The 20,966-nt window shown below is 39.8% G+C and overlaps 1 protein-coding gene across 1 annotated transcript in view; it reads right to left on the bottom strand.

Moving 5' to 3' along the window:
* Positions 1–11,196: 11,196 nt before the first annotated feature.
* Positions 11,197–20,966, bottom strand: part of mnat1.S (MNAT1, CDK activating kinase assembly factor S homeolog) — a 76,857-nt gene continuing 67,087 nt past the window's right edge. The window contains 1 exon segment of the mRNA XM_018233681.2: positions 11,197–11,666. Within this exon segment, the coding sequence (XP_018089170.2) occupies positions 11,546–11,666 (121 nt within the window). The 3' untranslated portion in view covers positions 11,197–11,545.

Genomic DNA, 20,966 nt, shown 5'->3' with positions numbered 1-20,966 from the left:
TTCGAGTGAAGGATTCGAAGGTAAAAAAACGTCAAATTTCGAAGTCTTTTTTGGGCTACTTCGACCATCGAATGGGCTACTTCGACCTTCGACTACGACTTTGAATCGAAGTATTCGAAGTTAAAATCGTTTGACTATTCGACCATTCGATAGTCGAAGTACTGTCTCTTTAAAAAAAACTTCGACCCCCTAGTTCGCCATCTAAAAGCTACCGAAGTCAGTGTTAGCCTATGGGGAAGGTCCCCATAGGCTTGCCTAAGTTTTTTTGATCGAAGGATATTCCTTCGATCGTTGGATTTAAATCCTTCAAATCGTTCGATTCAAAGGATTTAATCGTTGGATCGAAGGAATTATCCTTCGATCGTTCGATCGAACTATCTGCGCTAAATCCTTCGACTTCCATATTCGAAGTCGAAGGATTTTAATTCCTAGTCGAATATCGAGGGTTAATTAACCCTCGATATTCGACCCTTAGTGAATCGGCCCCTTAATGTTAGTGAAAATGAGTCAAAAAGTTCAAATTCATTTGGGGGCATTTGAATAGCCTTGCTAGAAAGGGAGAGAACGATAAAAAGCAGGAGGTGAGTAAAGATAGAAATATAATATTTAAATGCCATTGAACTGGTTTGACTTGCATTCTAAGCAATTGAGGGACAGCTCTTAGGATTTGCCCATTAATAGTGGGATCAGTTTATATAAGATGAGGGTTTAAAATATAATACAAGAATAATAACTGCCAATATCAAATTGAAGACAACCAACAAAACCAAGTGAAACTGCTTTAGTGAATGTTGATCCACCTCATATATGGATGATATAAAACAATGACAATGACCAATCATCATGTGAATGGCGACATTATTCTGTTCCAATCTTTGATCTGACAACGGCAATCTGGTGCTGTGTCAAAGCCAACCCTCCAATAGTCTGGCTGTATGCTCTTTGGACACATATGGCCACCTTTAGGGCAGAGACAGACGAGAAGATTCGGAGAGATTTAGTCGCCCGGTGACAAATCGCCTCTTCGGGCGACTAATCCCCCGACCTGCCTCCTCGTTGGACAGAATCTAAATCGCTGGCGGGGTGGCACTCGGAGTGCTCCGTTTTCCGAAGTTGCACTTTGGGCGACTTCGGAAAACGAAGTGCCGATTTGGAGAGATTGGTTGCCCGGCGATTTATCACCGGGCAACTAATCTCCCCGAATCTTCTCGTCTGTCTCTGCCCTTAGATGACTAAAAATTGTCTAGAAAATTTTATGGGGTAGCTCTTTCATTTGCTGATACTTAAGCTGGCCATAGATGTTGAGATTTTTAAAAGATCAGATCCTGATCGTGAGACCACGATCTTCTCAGAACGATCGCACGAATTTACCATCAAATAAAAAGACCAATTTGCCAGGAAAACAAAGGGGAGCTGCCTGCTCCCTGCAAACATAGATACATTGCACTGGGGCCGACAAAGATTTTTTGACCTTTCCGATCAATTTCCTGACAGATGTCGGCCGAAAAATCGTAAGATGTACGATCGTTCGAATCCCACTAACCGCACGATAATTTCGAAGGATTGGTGGGACTTCTCTAAAATCGGTCGTTCGGCAAGAAGAATCATAGCGTCTATGGGGAGCTTTAATCAAGACACATTTTCTAAAGATGGACTGTAGCTCAAGAAAAGAATAAGGATGTTGATTTTGCTATGCAGTTGCTTTTTGTAAGCCAGGATTGGATTACAGAAAGCATGTGAGCTGATCTCCAGCATGGATACGCTTATGGGATCAGTCCCTGCTGTACAGCTTTAATGGCCAGCAGATGGTGGTGTGGCTGCACACTTCGATGGACATACCTTCCCCCAAAAGGAAACAGATTGCATCAGCTCAATGACATTAAACCCCACCAGTCTTTCAGCAGAGACTCAAGTGCATTTACAAGGAAAGCATCAAGTTTCTCTGCCTGTGTCTAGTTATCTGAAACCGAGACAAAGTGGCTGTCCTAAATGCATGGAAAAAAACAGGCCAAGAAGTGCAATGGAACTGTAAATACCCGAATTCTGGAATTAGCCAACCTAAGCCTTGAGTTAGCTCTAACATTTTCATTAACACTATACTGACAGAGTAAGACCGAGGTGGACACACATATACCTAAAGGGATTGGCCTGTGCAGGCAACATAAAACCTTCCAGAGACTTTGCTTCTATGGTAAATAGCAGATAGAGCTTGGTGTGCACAGCAACTAAAAGGAGAGGGAGCAATGGGTTAAAGGAGTCATTAATAAGAAATAAAACTCATGCAATCCTGAAACACAGAATTTGTACAGAGCCCCTTCATGAGGCACTTCATTCTTAAACTCCATATAAAACAAATTTTATGTACAAAAACCACAAATAACCTGGAAACCATATCCTTGTAAACTGCTGTAAGTTAAGTTATTTCACCTCTGTAAAATAGAACCATATCAGAAGTAACCTCAAACTTTCATGACCTGTATAAAAATGACTTGGAAGTCTTGTGCCTTTACAGGGTCACGGGGACTTTTAAATCGCTTATTCTTTATAATATTGGGTAAACGATTCTCTGCATGACGATCCTGTATATCTCCGCGTTTCTTGCCACACTCCAAAAACAAACTGGCAGGTTAACTGGCTCCTGAATTTGGCCCTAGCAGGGTCGGACTTAGGGTTGCCACCTGGCCGGTAAAAATGATGGTTGATCCCAATGTTAATAGGCAAAAAAGATAAATTATATAGGAAGGCCGGTATTTTTTTCTAGAAAAGGTGGCAACCCTTGTTGGACTGGGCCGTTGGGACACCGGGAAAAAACCTGATGGGCCCCGCCGGCCCAGATCCACACCCATTATGATTTGCTGGCTCCTTCCTGCCGCAAACTCCGGACTAATAGGGGGGGGGGGTTTCTGGAGTCCAACCCTGGGCCCTAGTGTGTGAATGTGAGAGGAACCTTAGATTGTAAGCTCTGCTTGGAGCAGGGACCAATATAATGTCTAGTGATGGGCGAATTTATTTGGCCGCCGGCGAATAAATTCGCAAAATGGGCGTGAAAATTCGCCTGCGTCAAAAAAATGGACGCCGGCGCGTTTTAGCCAAAAAAATGGACGCTGGTGCTAAAAAATCGTACGCTGGTGCCGTTTCGCAAATTCACCCATCACTAATAATGTCTTTAAAGTGCTGCACAATTTTGTTGCTATGTAAATAAAGGATAAAAAGAAGAATAGAGGATTAGTGATGGATGAATTTGTTCTGTTTCGCTTTGGCCAAAATTTCCCACGAAATTCACAAAACGGCAAAAAATTAGCGAAACACATTGAAGTCAATGGGCATCGAAATTATTTTGATGCGCATCAATTTCGCCACCCGCGACAACTGTTATACATGCGCCTATTTTTGCCGAATGCATTAAAGTCAATGGACGTCCGAATAATTTTGAGGCGCGACAATATTTATGCGTGCAACTATTTTGACGTGCGACCCAAATTTTTCCGACGTAGCAGATTTTTCACCGGCTAATTTTCACGGCAGTTTCTCACATTTTTTTGCCGCCGCTATAGAGGTTCAATCCGCCATATTTGACTCAAGCGCTGATGTTGAATCCAAGTCTTTGCCAAATTAAATTTACAGTCTTTACAAAAAAAAACTGTAATCGATATAAACAAACAGTATTTTGGAATTATTGACGTAGTCACTGGATACCATGAAATAACCTTTGGTAGCAAATGGTGAAGGCAATAAAGTTGGTGGAGACAGAGCAATATATAACGACACTCGATGGACAGATGGGAATCATAGGACCTGGACATCTGTAAGCGACGTTCTTTGTAGTAGTGGGAGTCCCTAGACATTTGCAAGCAGATAAAAACTAGTAAATAACGCGCAGCTGATAATGTAATATATAATATATATAATAATACATCAAAGTGTTGAAGGGATACTGTCATGGGAAAAAAAAATTTTTTCAAAATGAATCAGTTAATAGTGCTGCTCCTGCAGAATTCTGCACTGAAATCCATTTCTCAAAAGAGCAAACAGATTTTTTTTATATTCAATTTTGAAATCTGACATGGGGCTAGACATTTTGTCAATTTCCCAGCTGCCCCAAGTCATGTGACTTGTGCTCTGATAAACTTCAATCACTCTTTACTGCTGTACTGCAAGTTGGAGTAATATTACCCCCTCGCTTTCCCCCCCAGCAGCCAAACAAAAGAACAATGGGAAGGTAACCAGATAGCAGCTCCCTAACACAAGATAACAGCTGCCTGGTAGATCTAAGAACAACAACACTCAATAGTAAAAACCCATGTCCCACTGAGACACATTCAGTTACATTGAGAAGGAAAAACAGCAGCCTGCCAGAAAGCATTTCTCTCCTGAAGTGCAGGCACAAGTCACATGACATGGGGCAGCTGGGAAATTGACAATATGTCTAGCCCCATGTCAGATTTCAAAATTGAATATAAAAAAAATCTGTTTGCTCTTTTGAGAAATGGATTTCAGTGCAGAATTCTGCTGGAGCAGCACTATTAACTGATTCATTTTGAATTTTTTTTTTTTTCCCATGACAGTATTCCTTTAATGACAAGTTCATGTTTTTTTCTAAATGAGACAAAGTTTAACAAATATGGAATTAACAATTGCTTTTATGTGAAAAGTAGGTGTTTATATGGCTTTGAGTCCATGAGGTTGAGGGGCAGATTTATCAAGGGTCGAAGTGAATTCGAGGGAATTTTCGAAGTAAAAAAATTCGACATTCAAAGTAATTTTTTGGATATTTCGACCATCGAATAGGATACCACGACTTCCAATTTACTTCGACTTCGATTCGAAGTATAAATCGTTCGAATATTCGACCAATTCGATAATCGACTGCCTTTTTAAAAAGACTTCAATTCTTCGCCAAATTAAACCTGCCAAAGTGCTATATTAGCCTATGGGGACGATAAAATCGTTCGATTCAAAGGATTTAATCGTTCGATCGTTTGATTTTACTTCGACCGCACAATAGCCAAATTCGATGAAAAAAAAAGTTGAATTTGATATTCGAATTCGAAGTATTTTAATTAGATGGTCTTCTAAATTCGACCCTTGATAAATCTGCCCCTAAGAGTGTAAACACATGAAGTTCCAATATAATCTTAGCAGTATCCAGTAAAAACAGAGATAACGCAGCAGTTTACGTCCACATGGTCACACCACAGGGATAACTTCTGGGCTGAAATAAAGTCAATTTTAAAACTTGGCGTCCATGATTGCAGCAGCGTGCGAGCCATATTTCAGTCATTAAGAAGTAGCTTTCAAAACAAACGGTCAGTAACATTTAATCCTCCCTGGCTGAAACTTCCCTTTCCCCTCTCCACCCAAACTTTATAATACAGAGCAGATGGGTCTATGGGGGAAGTCAAGTCGGCTGGTGCACGAATACACTCAACCCTCACTTGTAGCGATAGGTGAATTTGTTCCATTTCACAAATATTCGCAAATTTCCTGCGAAATTAGGTCAACGGCGAAAAATTCACGAAACGTGACCGGCGTCAATTTTTGGGATGCAGTGAATTTTCGCCACAGTTTTGCGAATTTATTCTCTGGCAGCAAAACATGGAAATTTGCCGCGAATTTGCGCCTGGCGAATAAACTCGACCATCGCTACTCACTTGTTTTCTGCTGCATGGTTCACTAGGGATTCCTGGGTTAATGACGCATTTAGAATAGAATTTACACCTTTTCTTGGTTATCATCATACAGCTATAGTTCAAATAGAAATGCATGGCTAGTTTAATGGAGTACAAGTATGGTATGCCTTATCTGGAAACCCTTTATCCAGAAAGCTCCAAATTACAGGATGCCCGTCTCCCATAGATTCCATTCTATACAAATAATCTAAAGTTTTAGAATGCATTTCCTTTTTCTCTGTAATAATAAAGCAATACCTTGTACTTGATCCAAACTAAGATATATTTAATCCTTATTGGAAGCAAAACCAGCCTATTGGGTTTATTTAGGGGCAGATTTATCAAGGGTCGAAGTGAATTCAAGGGAATTTTCTAAGTGAAAAAATTCTAAATTCTAAGTAATTTTTTGCATACTTTTTTGGACCATCGATTAGGATACTACCACTTCGAATTTACTTTGATTCGAAGTAAAAATCGTTCGAATATTCGACCATTGATAATCGAAGTACTGTCTCTTTAAAGAAACTTCGACTTCAATACTTCGCCAAATTAAACGTGACAAAGTGCTATGTTAGTCTATGGGGACCATTTTCTAAGTCTTTACATATCGAATAAAAATCCTTCGATCGTACGCTAAAATCGTTCAAATCGTTCGATTCGAAAGATTTAATCGTTCCCTCGTACTATTTTTATTCGATCGTAGGATTGCCAAATTCTGTGAAAAAACTTCGAATTCGATTTCGAAGTTTTTCAATTCAATGGTCGAATTTCGAACGTTTTTTGTACTTCGAAATTCGACTCTTGATAAATCTGCCCCTGAATGTTTAAATGATTTTCAAGTAAAAAACCCCAGGTCCCAAGGATTCTGGATAACAGGTCCCATACCTGTATATTGTATTAACATTTTTGAAGGTGTAACACATACAAAACAATAAGCACATTCATTCAAACAATTAATAAATACTTTTAAAAGGTTAGTTTCCAATGGTTTTATGCACCATGGATTTAGGTTACCATCAAGCACAAAACACTTCACAGGGGAAAAAAAAAAAAACTACTGAAGAATAAGACCGGTTTCCTTAAATATGACTTTATGAACTATAGCAATTTCATATTTCTGAAAAAAAACCTCACAATAAATGTAACAGGTGGCGACCTTATCTAGAAGCCATCTTGGAAGTCAGAGATGACGGAGCATCCTGCTGACCTCCATGTATTTGCAGGATCTCACCCTCAGGCTACTATTCTCTACTTCAGATGGAGACCATGTGTTGAGAGAAAGGGGGAAACATCAACACGGGGGGGGGGGAATGAAAATAGAAAAGGCTCCTGAGTAAAGACACAAAACAATGCACATGTAGAATAAGGTCTTGACTGATGTAAGTAATGGGCACAGAAGGGAATGCCTGTGTCCATATCATGCGTTATCTGCACACTTTAGGATCTGTTTCATTGGAAACTTAAAAATAATAAAAATAATTAATGTTACCCTACATAAGATAAGACTAAAAATTTCCGTATAAAAATGTGTGAAGGTGTCAGGGGGCCCTTGTGCTGCTAAACATTTGGTCTATTTCAAGGCAATTCCCTATTTCTATGAGAACAAAGAGGCTAAATAGATGGAATAATAGATTATAGTATGTAAAATTATAAATAGAGGTTTAGCTAGGAGATTAAGAATAATATTACTGACAGTGGGCCCCTGGTCTAAATTTTCTTGGTGGGCCCCTGGTCTAAGGTTTTTGGGTGGGCCCCTGGTATCCCAGTCCGACACTGGCTGCCATATCAGCTTGGTGTGACATCCCTTCCTACCTGAGTCTCTCCCTGCTCACTCATAGCTCCGGGATCAAATTACAGCAGGGATGGGGAGAGGAAGAGAGAAGCAAACTGAGCATGCTCAAGCCATAGCCCTGGAGGTTTAAAGGAAAACTATACCCCCCAAACAATGTAGGTCTCTATAAAAAGATATTGCATAAAACAGCTCATGTGTAAAACCCTGCTTCATGTAAATAAACCATTTTCATAATAATATACTTTTCTAGTAGTATGTGCCATTGGGTAATCATAAATAGAAAATTGCCATTTTAAAAAATAAGGGCCGTCCCCTGGGATCATAGGATTCACAGTGCACACAAACATACCAACAAACCATACATGTTAGGTCACATGAGCCAATTAACAGACAGAGTTGTGTCTTTTGCTTCCTCACTTCTTCCTGTTACAGTTAGAGCTGCAGTATTTCTGGTCAGGTGATCTCTGAGGCAGCACACAGAGATCATCACGAAATGTTGGCTCAAGGCAAGAGATGTAAAAGGGCAATATTTACTTAAATATATATTCCAGTTTGGTAAGATTCTTTAATATGTCACATAATACTATATGAACTATCTGTTGCTTAAGTGTTCATTTTGGGGGTATAGTTTTCCTTTAAGCTGAAAACAGGAAGTCTGATAGAGAAGCCCATGAGTACACAATAGAAGGAAAGAAATGTGGTGTTTCTTTTGATAGAGGACTCAGAGCAGCATTACTTTGGGGGTTTACTGGTATATTTATATAGACCTTTCTGATAAAGCTTACTTAGTTTTAGCCTTTCCCTCTCCTTTAAATGGGTAGTTCGTCTTTATAACATGATGCAAACAACAATATTCTAAAGCAATTTGCAATTGGACTACATTGTCATAATGGAATAGGAAAGGAACTGAATGGAAATAGAATAAAAATAATAACTATACCAATACAATTGTACTCTTATAAAGCAATAGAGTCTTTGGACTCCGGGGGTCAGCGACCCACATTTGGAAGCTAGAGGCAAATAATTAAAAAACAAAACAAAATAAACACCAAGTAGAAAAGAATGTAGAAGCGAATGTAAAGGTAAACTTCCCATTTAAAATGTCTTGCAGAATTCTAAAAACAAATTAAATATTTAGTATTATCCTGTAGTTTTTCAATTCAAAGTTCAATCAAGAATGCTGTTGAAAGAAAGAAAAACAATGCCTGGGTTGTTGAACAAAAGGAATAGATAATTGACACCTTGAAAAATGCTTCTTCTACAGCCGCTGTTCCTTGACCCTTGGCCACCATGTCAATTTAAAATTCAACACCTTTCAGTAGGTTCATATACTGACAGCAGATGCTTCAAAAGAAAAAGAGCAATATAGTCAAATAGTTTACAACCCTTGAACATGTTTAGAGTCTCAGGAAACTGCCAGGGGTTACAGCTTCTTTGCCCATAATGTCTCAGTTGACAGACTTAAAGGTACACTGTCATCACAAAAATCAAGTTTCTATTCATGCCCGAAAACGGTTTGGAATGCTTAGGAAAGTTGGGTGGCTTGGAAAAATTATTTACTTTTTAGTTACCCCCCAATTCCAAAGTTGAAAAGAGTCAGAAGAAGAAGAAGGCAATTAATTCATCTATAAAAAATAAATAATCAAGAACAATTAAAAAAATGGTCTTTGTTATTTGTTTTTTTATAGATGAATTAATTGCCTTCTCTTTCCAACGTTGAAATTGGGGGTCATAGATGACTAGGCACTCCCAAGTGAATGTATTTACTTAGGGAGGAACTCTACGGGTGATTTCAGCGCAATCTGGCGCGCTGCGCAAAAACACAGGTTTCAAGTCGGATGCGACAGGAACAGGAACGTTGGATTGTGCTGCATGATGCGTCTGCATCCGACAGTCGTATTGCACCAGACGAACGCTGCGACATTTCCATCTCTTACCTTATTTCTGTCGCATTCGACTTGATGCCTGCGTTTTTGCACAGCACGACGGATTGCGCCGAAGTCGCCCGTGAGTTCCTCCCTTACCTGAAACCTTGGGCCGGTGCAGAAAACTGCACCGGCCCGGGGTTATACCAGTGAGCACCACAGAGCGATCCTCTTTTGGTTTCTTCTTTCTTCTCGCAGCTGCACATGCGCATTAGAGTGAAAAGCCGAACTTTAACTAAAAAAGTCACTATTTAATTCTACTGCGCACGCATTTGCCCACGGAAAATTTGAAGAAAGAAGAGGATCGCTCTGTGGTGCTCACTGGTATAACCGCGGGCCAGTGCAGTTTTCTGCTGATAGGATCACCGGCCCAGGGTTTCAGGTAAGTCAATACAATCTTGGCACCCCAAGTGCTAAACGACTTTCTTTCTCGTTTAAGTTAACTTTGTATGTTATAGAATGGCTAATTGATCAGAAGCCTCTGATGAAGTGACTCATATTAGTCACGAAATACATAAAAGCCTTGCTCTTTCCCTGCCCAGCTATCCTTTTGTGATTTTAACAAATTTTAAATAAAGTTTGGAAATTTCCACAACACGCTTGATTGATCCATTTGGACATACCTCCCAACTGTCCCATTTTTCACGGGACAGTTCCAACTTTGACAGCTCAACCCATATTCCAAGATCAGAGACAGAACTAGGTGGAGACGGGCCCTGTTGCAGGCCGTGCAGCCGGGCCCCGCCCCCCACCCTCTTCCGTGCGGCGCTGCAGTGGGTGTGTGACTGCCAGGGGGCCGGGCCCTGGCCCAATTGCACCCCCTGCTCTCCTGGTAGTTACGCCACTGTCCCCGATTGTGACTGAAATATCTTTCTCTCTGATCTCCGGCACTAAACAGCCAGAAAACGATACGTTTCTAAAATTTAATTGGCTTTGGGAAGAGAGCCCAGAATACAGGCAGGTGCACTTGGATTTTTTTGTAAAAATTTAAGATAAGCAAAGAAGAAATTGTAACTATTTAAGATAAGCAACTTGCAGCTTTAAGGGCAATTCACCGTCATTATCAAAACATTTTTTACTTCCTTGTTTTGTGACAAAAAGTCATGCAATTTCCCTGCCTGCCCCTAATTTGCATATGCTAATTAGGATTCGGTTCAGCCAGGCAGATGGATTCGGCCGAATCCGGCTGAAAAAGGCAGAATCCTGAACCGAATCCTGGATTCGGTGCATCTCTAGTCCATAGTAACCAGTCAGCAGTTCCATTTGAGCAGTCTACTACTAGAAAATAAAGTCCTGATTGGTTGCCATGCCCATAAGAGTTTGCCTATCATGGGTTTGACTCTGGGAACCAAAGCCTTTAAAGCCTTGTTGACTTATGCAAATAAATGGTGCATCATGGGAAAAAGCCTTGAAAACCAGAATCTAACAATACAAACTACGAGGCACACCAAGATGCAGCTGGCAACACCCCAAACCCTTAAAAGTGCTGTATTTATGAAAATTCTAAACCTAAGTATACCTTTTGCATGATACAAGCGGTCTATTTATTCTGTTTATGGCAGTGAATCCAGACTGCTGACCACTAAAACACCAAGGAGAGACGCAGTTTATGCTTTGTTAACTGCTGGTTCATTTGTAGATGCAATGGAAATCTCCATCTCTCTATCTGTATGGAAAGCAGGGGCACCCAAATTGTGCCTCCTATTCTTGCTAACCTGCTGAGGATGCTGGGAGACGTAGGCAGACTGTTACCCTTCCAGTGATTTAAGTAGAGAGAGAGGAAACATTTATTTACACACAAGTAATAGAACAGAATGTATTAGAAACACTTCTTCACCAAAGTCATGTACAATGGGAAAAAAGCCGCAGACTAATAAAAGTGATTTTTATTTAAACATGAACACAATGTTGCAACTGCCAGTGATCTAAATGGGATTATTCCATCAGACGTGGCTTGTTGTTTCAGTTGTGCTTTAGGAGCAGAAATAGATTCCATTTCTTTAGGTTTCCAAAACACATTCTCTCTCCAGTATTTCTGTTGCTTAAACACGGCTGCCTTTATGTAAGTGCTCAGCAGCTGGTGCAGATGGCAGGAGTTCTACCAGTTCTGCCCATGTGATTCCATGCCAATGTCTCCATTTCTTCCAGGGATACGTGGGCTAATGTGGCAGCCAGAATAGTCCACTAAATGCCTCCTGTAGTGCCCTGTGACAGGCAAGAGAAGAAATGTAGCCTCCAGCCAAATCCTGCGGGGAGGCAGCTCGCACCTGGTTTAGATACCTGGAAAACAGGAAGACACAGGATTTAGTTGGGGAACCTTTCAACCCATTGCCAGTTTGTCTACTATAATGCCTAGATACACTCAATTTAGTGCTGTTTAGTATTATTATTATTTACAAGGTTATATGCCATTCATATCAGTCCCCGCCCCCCTTCCAATCTAAGGTCCCCATCCCATTGACACATACCAACAGGGCCGCCATTAGAAATCACGGGGCCCCGTACAACAAAAAAAAATATGTTTTTTTAAAAAAAACATTGGTGGCAGGGGCCCCCTTATAATTAAAAAAAAAATTGGGGACCCAACAAAAAAAATGTAAAAAAAAAATCTAACAAAAAAACATTGGTGACAGGGGCCACCTTATAATTTAAAAACAAATTGGGGCCCCAAAAAAAAAAAATGTTTTTTGAAAAAAAAAAAAAAGTGGCAGGGGCCCCCTTTACAAGTTCAAAAAAAATTGGGGCACCCAAAAAAATTTAAAAAAAAAAAAAATTGGTGGCAAGGTTCCCCTTACCAGTTAAAAAAAAATTGGGGCCCCAAAAAAAAATGTTTTACAAAAAGATTGGTGGCAGGGGCCTATAGAATATTAAAATAATACATTGGTGGCCAGGGGATTAAAAACAAAAAAAATACACAAACTGGTGTTCAGTAGAATTGAACTCATGGCTTCAGTACTTCAACTTCACCTCCTTTCGTGACTTCGAGTCTTTTTGGCGCATCGGCTTCGGCTTTTCGGCACTTCCGCATTCGGCAACGCAGAGGGAGGACGTACGGCTCGGGCCCTCGTAAGGGGGGCCCGGATCTTCAAAAAATGCAGCGCTGCCGGGCCTCCCTTCATGCCCGGGCCCAGTACGCTTGTCCCCCCTGATGGCGGCCCTGCATACCAATGTGCCAATATACAGTCATATGAAAAAGTTTGGGAACCCCTCTCAGCCTGCATAATAATTTACTCTACTTTCAACAAAAAAAAGATAACAGTGGTATGTCTTTCATTTCCCAGGAACATCTGAGTACTGGGGTGTTTTCTGAACAAAGATTTTTAGTGAAGCAGTATTCAGTTGTATGAGATTAAATCAAATGTGAAAAACTGGCTGTGCAAAAATTTGGTAATTTTGCTAATTTGAATGCTCAATACTGATTACTGGCAACACCGAATTGGTTGGATTAGTTTGTTAAGCCTTGAACTTCATAGGCAGGTGTGTCCAATCATGAGAAAAGGTATTTAAGGTGACCAATTGCAAGTTGTGCTTCTGTTTGACTCTCCTCTGAAGAGTGACAGCATGGGATCCTCAAAGTAACTCTCAAAAGATCTGAAAACAAAGATTGTTCAGTATCATGGTTTAGGGGAAGGCTACAAAAAGCTATCTCAGAGGTTTAAACTGTCAGTTTCAACTGTAAGGAATGGAATCAGGAAATGGAAGGCCACAGGCACAGTTGCTGTAAAACCCAGGTCTGACAGGCCAAGAAAAATACAGGAGCGGAATATGCGGAGGATTGTGAGAATGGTTACAGACAACCCAAAGATCACCTCCAAAGATCATCTTGCTGCAGATGGTGTATCTGTACATCGTTCTACAATTCAGTGCAATTTGCACAAAGAACATGTGTATGGCAGGGGGATGAGAAAGAAGCCCTTTCTGCACTGACGCAAACACAAAAAGAGTCGCTTGTTTTATCCAAAAGCTCATTTAGACAAGTCACAGTCATTTTGGAACAAAGTGCTTTGGACTGATGAGACAAACATTTAGTTATTTGGTTATAACAAAAAGCACTTTGCATGGCGGAAGAAGAACACTGTATTCCAAGAAAAACATCTGCTACCGACTGTCACATTTGGTGGAGGTTCAGGGACTGGGGCCCTTGTTGAAGTCGAGGGTCGGATGAATTCAACCCAATATCAACAAATACTTCAGGATAATATTCAAGCATCAGTCGCAAAGTTGAAGTTACTCAGGGGTTGGATATTCCAACAAGATAAACACACTTGGAAATCTATTAAGACATTTATGCAGAGGGAGAAGTACAATATTCTGAAATGGCCGTCACAGTCCCCAGACTTGAATATCATGGAAAATCTATGGGATGATTTGAAGCAGACTGTCCATGCTCGGCAGCCATCAAATTTAACTGAACTGGAGAGATTTTGTTTGGACGAAACATTCATCCAGAATCCAGACACGCATCAAAGGCTATAGGAGGCGTCTAGAGGCTGTTACATTTGCAAAAGGAGCTCAACTAAGTATTAATGTAATATCTCTGTTGGGGTGCCCAAATTTATGCACCTGTCTAATTTTGTTATGATGCATATTGTATATTTTCTGTTAATCCAATAAACTTTAAGTCACTGCTGAAATACTACTGTTTCTATAAGGAATGTTATATATTAAAAGGAAGTTGCTACTTTGAAAGCTCAGCCAATGATAAACAAAACTCCAAAGAATTAAGAGGGGTTCCCAAACGTTTTCATATAACTGGAAGGGGGGGGGGCAGGGACTGATACAATCTGAGGTCACTATCCCACTCACACATACCAATGAGCCAATAGATGTACCTGTATGTGTTTGGAGAGTAGAAGGAACATGAATTACCCAAACAGACACAGGGAGGAAAAATAATTGTTGATAGTACCCTGGCTGGAATCAAACCTAGGACTGCTTACATTTAATATAACATGCAGCCTATGGATTCTAATGAATATATAGGGATACTTTATAAAAACATGAGAGCACCAATGCAGAACGTTGCTGTTCTTGGTGAGCTGGACTCCAGTTTAGCTTTGTTTTCTTATATCTTGGCTTAAAGCATCTAAGAAAACCTGAACCAATAAAATAGTTTTACAAAACCAAAAAAAACCTCAGAACTTTTTCTGTGTTAAAAAAAAACAATAAAACAGATGCATATCTGGCAGCAGGAAAAAATGAAAGGCCTCCAATAAAACACCTCGAACGTTTCATTCAGTGTTGATGCTGGAACACATGAAAAGTTCCATCCAAACTGACATTATTAAGTGTTAACGACGCAGCGGTTTAATTACTTCACATGTGCTTCAGGTTTAATTTTCTGCACTTCTGAAATGAAACCTTAATTGTACCCCTAATGTAGCCTTCACTCCTACCTCCGCTCAGCAGCCGGGCCTAAAAGAAATGAAGGACCCACTATAGGAATCTAAGGTTATTTTATAGGGCAGACCTGCAATCAATACTACAGCCTGTAACTCCAAGAACAAAGCTTTTTCAGAATAGACCTACTGGGGAGCATTAAAGGGAAAATATTTGCTAATTATTTTTCATTAAACTTGGAAAATTATCTATTATATATATTTTTTATGCCAATCTATATATTATGTCATAATAGAGCTCTGCCAGGTGGAGCAATAATTAAAGGAGAACTAAACCCTAAAAATAAATAGGGCTAAAAATGCCATATTTTATATACTGAACTTATTGCATCAGCCTAAAGTTTCAGCTTGTCAATAGCAGCAAACTGTCTCAGAATGTCACTATGTGTATCTTACTAAGATGGTCACTTGCCCCTTTAAGACCTACTTAAAGAAAAACTTTACCCCCAAAATGAATATTTAAGCAACGGATAGTTTATATCATATTAAGTGACATATTAAAGAATCTTACCAAACTGGTATACATATTTAAGTAAACATTGCCCTTTTACATCTCTTGCCTTGAACCGCCATTTTGTGATGGTCTGTGTGCTGCCTCAGAGATCACCTGACCAGAAATACTGCAGCTCTAACTGTAACAGGAAGTGATCACCTGACCAGAAATACTGCAGCTCTAACAGTAACAAGAAGAGATCAGCTGACCAGAAATACTGCAGCTCTAACTGTAACAGGAAGAGATCACCTGACCAGAAATACTGCAGCTCTAACTGTAACAGGAAGAAGTGCGGAAGCAAAAGACACAACTCTGTCTGTTTATTGGTTCATGTGACCTAACATGTATGGTTTGTTTGTGTGCACCTTGAATCGTAGGATCCCAGGGGGTGGCCCTTATTTTTTTAAAATGAAAATTTTCTATTTATGATTACCCAATGGCACATACTACTAGAAAAGTATATTATTATGAAAATGGTTTATTTACATGAAGCAGGGTTTTTCAGCTGTTTTATGAAATATATTTTTATAGAGATCTACATTGTTTAGGAGGTACAGTTTTCCTTTAAGTGACTGTTCTTTCAGGCAGAAAAATAATAAAAGTGCTTTGAGTAAAAAAAACTCCCCTCCCTAAGCATCAATTCAGCCTGTTAGTGAGAGCTATTTAGCTATTTTAGAGAAACTGCAAATGGAGACCACATGAAACTATGATTTTTATTGTCCTAAACCTCATCTCAGAAGCGACTGTTTGTGTAAGTCTCTGCTTTATAGAAATTGCCAGTGTCCTGAGCTGAACTTTGCCTTGTTAGCTATACACGGATCACTTACTTGTGCTGTAATTATCACTGCAGTCTACTTATATATAATATGAAAAAGCACTTAGTAATAAAGGCTTAATTCAGTGGTTCCCAAACAGCAGGGCTCCCCCCCAATCAATTCAGTTCATGTGTGGGCCCAAGCTTGAAGGCAATGAAAATAATAAATTAGGGTCAAATTAGAAGTTGAATGTTTATTTATGGTCTTGGATATTTCCTTAATTATAGCTCGGTGACTGTTAGGCCCCTGTGCTCATGTATCCGTAACCTTCTTATGAACTATAGGAGGCTTGTTCAGATTTGGGATCAAATATAAGCCTATCATTTTCCACTTGCTTCATTGTGCACTTCAAAAACAGCTGTAAACATCTATTTTTACTACTTATTATAAGACAGTTATTCACAAGAATTATTTAAAATACTATAAACGTCGGTGCAAGTGAAATGAGGAAATCCCATATACAATAAAATATACAACAAAAATATTTCACTTCCTTGTTTTGTGACGAAAAGTCACAAGATTGCACTCCCGCCCCTAATTTGCTTATGCAAATTAGGATTTGGATTCAGTTTGGCCAGGCACAAGGGTTCGGCTAAAGCCTGCTGATAAAGGCAGAATCCTGGCCAAATACCGAACCGAATCCTAAGATGGTGCTGTTCCTTCCCTGATCACTAGGGATGTACCGAATCCTATATTTGGGATTCGGCCGAATCCTTTGTGAAAGATTCCAATCCAAATCCTAATTTGCATGTGCAAATAAGGGGAGGGAAAGTAGGAAAAAAAATATTTTACTTCCTTGATTTGTGACGAAAAGTCACGTGATTGCCCTCCCCACCCCTAATTTGCATATGCAAATTAGGATTTGGATTTGGTTTGGCCAGGCCCAAGGATTTGGCTGAAGCCTGCTGAAAAAGGCAGAATCCTGGCCAAATATCGAACCGAATCCTGGTTTTGGTGCATCCCTATTGATCACTCATGGATATCATATTAATTTAAAAAGAGAAAAGAAAAGTAAAACCCTGTATGTCTTTGTGTTCTAGAATTACACTGCTGCCAATAATTAATTAAAAACCTCTAAAGTGCCTGTGCTTATCTATATGAAGATCACCAAGGTGCTATGTGCTAAATTAAATTATACGGTCAAATTAATTAGACTGCAATTCATTAAACATTCTAATACATCAATTTTAATTAATAGTGATACTTTATAAAAAAAAAACACCAATGAATTCAATTGATAAGATCAATTTTAAAGTTATTCACTATGTGATTAAATTGGTTCTCCTATGGCCTGTTATAATACAAGGTCATTAAGATAGAGACAAACCTCTGTGCTTAGTGCTAATTAATTGACCACCATGATAACCCCTAGGGGATTTAATTAACTAAAAAATTTGAATAAATAAATTGTACCAATTACCAGTTAATTCTGTGCATAAGTTCCACAATAGCAGAAGTAAAAATTATTGAGAAACACAAGTTGTAGCAACCTTATCAGTTGATTGGCAGGATATACAATTTAACAACTGATTCAAGAATTGTATCACATTCACACTTGTAATAAATTAAGATTAGAATTGGAAAAAAGAGATAGTGGAGGAGTCATCCCGTTTGTTACTGTAGATAAAGTAGATATTATTGCTTATAATACACAAGTTTCAGTGAGCGGTGACATGTGGTGCTGTTTAGAAGGATATACCTATTTATTGTATATAGGGGTCCTTTCTTTCTGCCTTAAGCCCCTGGTGCTCATTACCAACTGGACCACCACATAAACACTGAGCTCTTAAGTACATTATGTAGCTTACATGTATTATATATCTCAGATATACATCAGCAAATTGATTCCAGCTTATGAACCAAAAGCTGCAGACATTATCCGACTGCCATTGAAATTACATTTTTAGTGATTCACTGAGTCTTCTTAAAGTTTAAGACAACCACTCCTCTGACGGCTAAAGTTGGCCTTATTTGATTACAGTTGCCTATTACAACTGCTTTAAATCAGTGCCTTTTAGAAAGCATGTTTTTGCTGATTAGTATTGAGAGTGTGAAGTTCTGAATCATGCCTTTAACTCCGCTGCCTACGCCAACAAGCTGAATTCATTACCCGACCAAGGGCCTCAGTTGCCTGGGGCAAGCGGTTAACCACGATCTGTTATCTAACAAATGATCAAAGAAGTTCCCTTTACCAAAATGAAATTACAGAAAACAAGCAATGGTTTATGTTTTCTACAAATGCCAACTTTATGTAAACATTTTGCTTTTCTACAGACAAACCACAATCTCTGACCACACCAATGTCTGGGTCCATAAACTATTTACATAACATAAAAAAAAGAATACAATAAGTATTTAAAGCCTTTCAAGAATCCTAACTATACAAATTAGGTACTGGTCAGAAATTCTCATTAAAAACAGAAATAAATATAATGGTAGTCTGGTAAACTTTTAAGGGGGCCCTGGCACCACAGTTAAAAGGGGGCCCTGACCATTAATAGCGTTACACAACTTGTGTGTGTGGGGGGGTTACTTTTTTAGCACTAATGTCTGTGTGGTCTTTTAACTGTTGTGTGGAGTGGGCGGGATCTGGGGTGGGGCTGGGGTGGGCAGGGCCCCCGATAATTTTGTTGTATAGGGCCCCGTGATTTCTAATGGCGGCCCTGAATAACCCTTAATGTAGAGGGCAACATCCCTGGGAGGGGGTTGGGGGAGGCACAAGTTCTGTTAAATGAGCAATAAGAGGCTAATTCTTCTGTCCCTCATTTCTTTCACCCCATATAATGGTATACATTGCAATTACCAGGGCTATACTTACAGTGAAAGATGGCTGCCTGTGCATACAAATCCAGGACCTAAATAATTGTCAGACACATGGGAGTAAAGCATTTGTAGTGCAGGGATTCCAAAAACATTCCATACTAATACCAATACTATGGTAACAAAGATATATGAATTTTTGTAGAAGCGCTATTTGAAGGCATTTGAGAGAGAGTTGCGTTACTATCCTTGGACAGCATCAGTATTTGCACAAACTTATCACTTTGTCACTAACATATTTAGATTTCTCCTGTTGTTGTGCAGAAACTCCCACATCAGTAGCACCTTCTAAAATGATTTTGTATCAGCTGCAATTCTGCCATGCAACAGCATGAAACAGGCAGAATAATAAATACGTCCTCAGCCCAGCATTGTACAGGGCCATAACTGCAGAGAAGGCAGATGCTGCAGCTGTAAAGGGGTCCAGGAGTGCAGAAGGCCCTAATTAAAGAGCAATGTCAATATATCTTGGCAGAGTAGACTAACCTAGAAATATTTTTGGGCCTTACTTTTATTATGCTCTGTAACAAATAGTCGTGGCTCATGCAGAAGATGCAATTTATTAAGTTATCTCAGCTAAGAGCAAGAAAGCAATGCAGACTGTCTCACCGAGATTCATTTCTAAAGGGCTTTTTCCTCTTCCCCAAATGATTCCGGAATTCATTAGCTTTCCATTTAAGTAATGAAAGGTTAATGATTATTTCTAGAAACGGTGATATCATTTGCAGGAAGCATTCCTTTAGCAGTGAAATCCTTCCGTTAGTAAGGCGTCTGCACAAGGAGTGTTTAAAGGCATTCCCTAACAATCAGGAAACCTGGCCCTCAATTTGTCATATCTCCCCCTTCTCTCCATCAGACAGCTGTCACTGCTCTCACCACTCTCACTCAGACAACACTAAGGGGCAAATTTACTAAAGGGCGAAGTGACTAATGCTGGCGAAATTTCACCATTGTGATGTCATTTCGGAACTTCGCCAATTTACTAATGGTCGCCAGCGTAACTTCGCTAGCGAAGGAGATAGACTCTGGCGGTACTTCACTCCCTTATGAATTTGCGCTCTGATGAATGGACGTAACTACGCAAATTCACCAAGATACAGATTTTACTGAACGTTACCTCTTGCGCCAGACTTGCCTTCACCACCTCAGACTAGATGAAGTGCAATAGAGTAGATAGGACTTCCTCAAAAAACGCTGGCGTCTTTTCCTTTTTCAGGGTGATAGGCTGCAAAACTGTAAATTTTTTTGGGGTAACTGGCTTCCCCCCTACATTTCCTAACATATGGCACATAAACTATACACTGGGCTCATGTGTAGGGCAATATAACAACTTAATTTTATTTTATTAAGGTTTCCCGGGCTTGTGTATTATAATGTATTTGCTGCACCATATACGTCCATTCAACTTTAAGTTCCCGCCGTATGCAAATTTGGCAACGCTATCGCAACTTCGCTTCCCTTTAGTGTAGCAACGCTAGCGCAACTTCGTCAGTGTTCGGTGCTCTGGACGCAACATCGGATTTTAGTGAATTAGCGTTGTCCTGTTGAATCTACACCTGCGGAAGTGCTGTGCTGTGACCAAAGCCGTCGCTGCCGATTTTTCGGAGGTTAGTGCATTTGCCCCTAAGCACATTCTGCTGGGCCATTCTTACCCCCCAATCTTGCACTTTGAAGTAATGAATCAATTGTCTCTAGCTGAATCTTTTGGGGCCACTGCAAGTAAGCATTTTCCCGTTCCATGGGTGCTATGTGGCACCACAAGGACACTGCAGTCTCTGCTGCTAAAAAAGTGCTGGCTCTGCACGAGTGGATAACACAGAGAGGACTGCAGAGCTGTAGCTTCATTTAGTTCATGACTAAATCAAGCTTCACGTGTACTTGACCCCAAGATAGATCACTCACTGGGGTCTGTTTTCCCTCAGTTTGGAAAAGGTCTTTCAGCAAGCTGCAAATTACCGTTAGGACAAAATTACCTAGAATGTCAACAAGCCCGAGTGACATAGGAAATAGAATAAAAAACAAGTGATCAGATACATTTGTTCTTCGGCTTCCA

Source organism: Xenopus laevis, chromosome 8S, assembly GCF_017654675.1.
Source record: "Xenopus laevis strain J_2021 chromosome 8S, Xenopus_laevis_v10.1, whole genome shotgun sequence".
Lineage (NCBI taxonomy): Eukaryota > Metazoa > Chordata > Amphibia > Anura > Pipidae > Xenopus > Xenopus laevis.
Note: the sequence above shows the minus strand (reverse complement) of the source record. Positions and strands in the feature narration are given on the sequence as shown.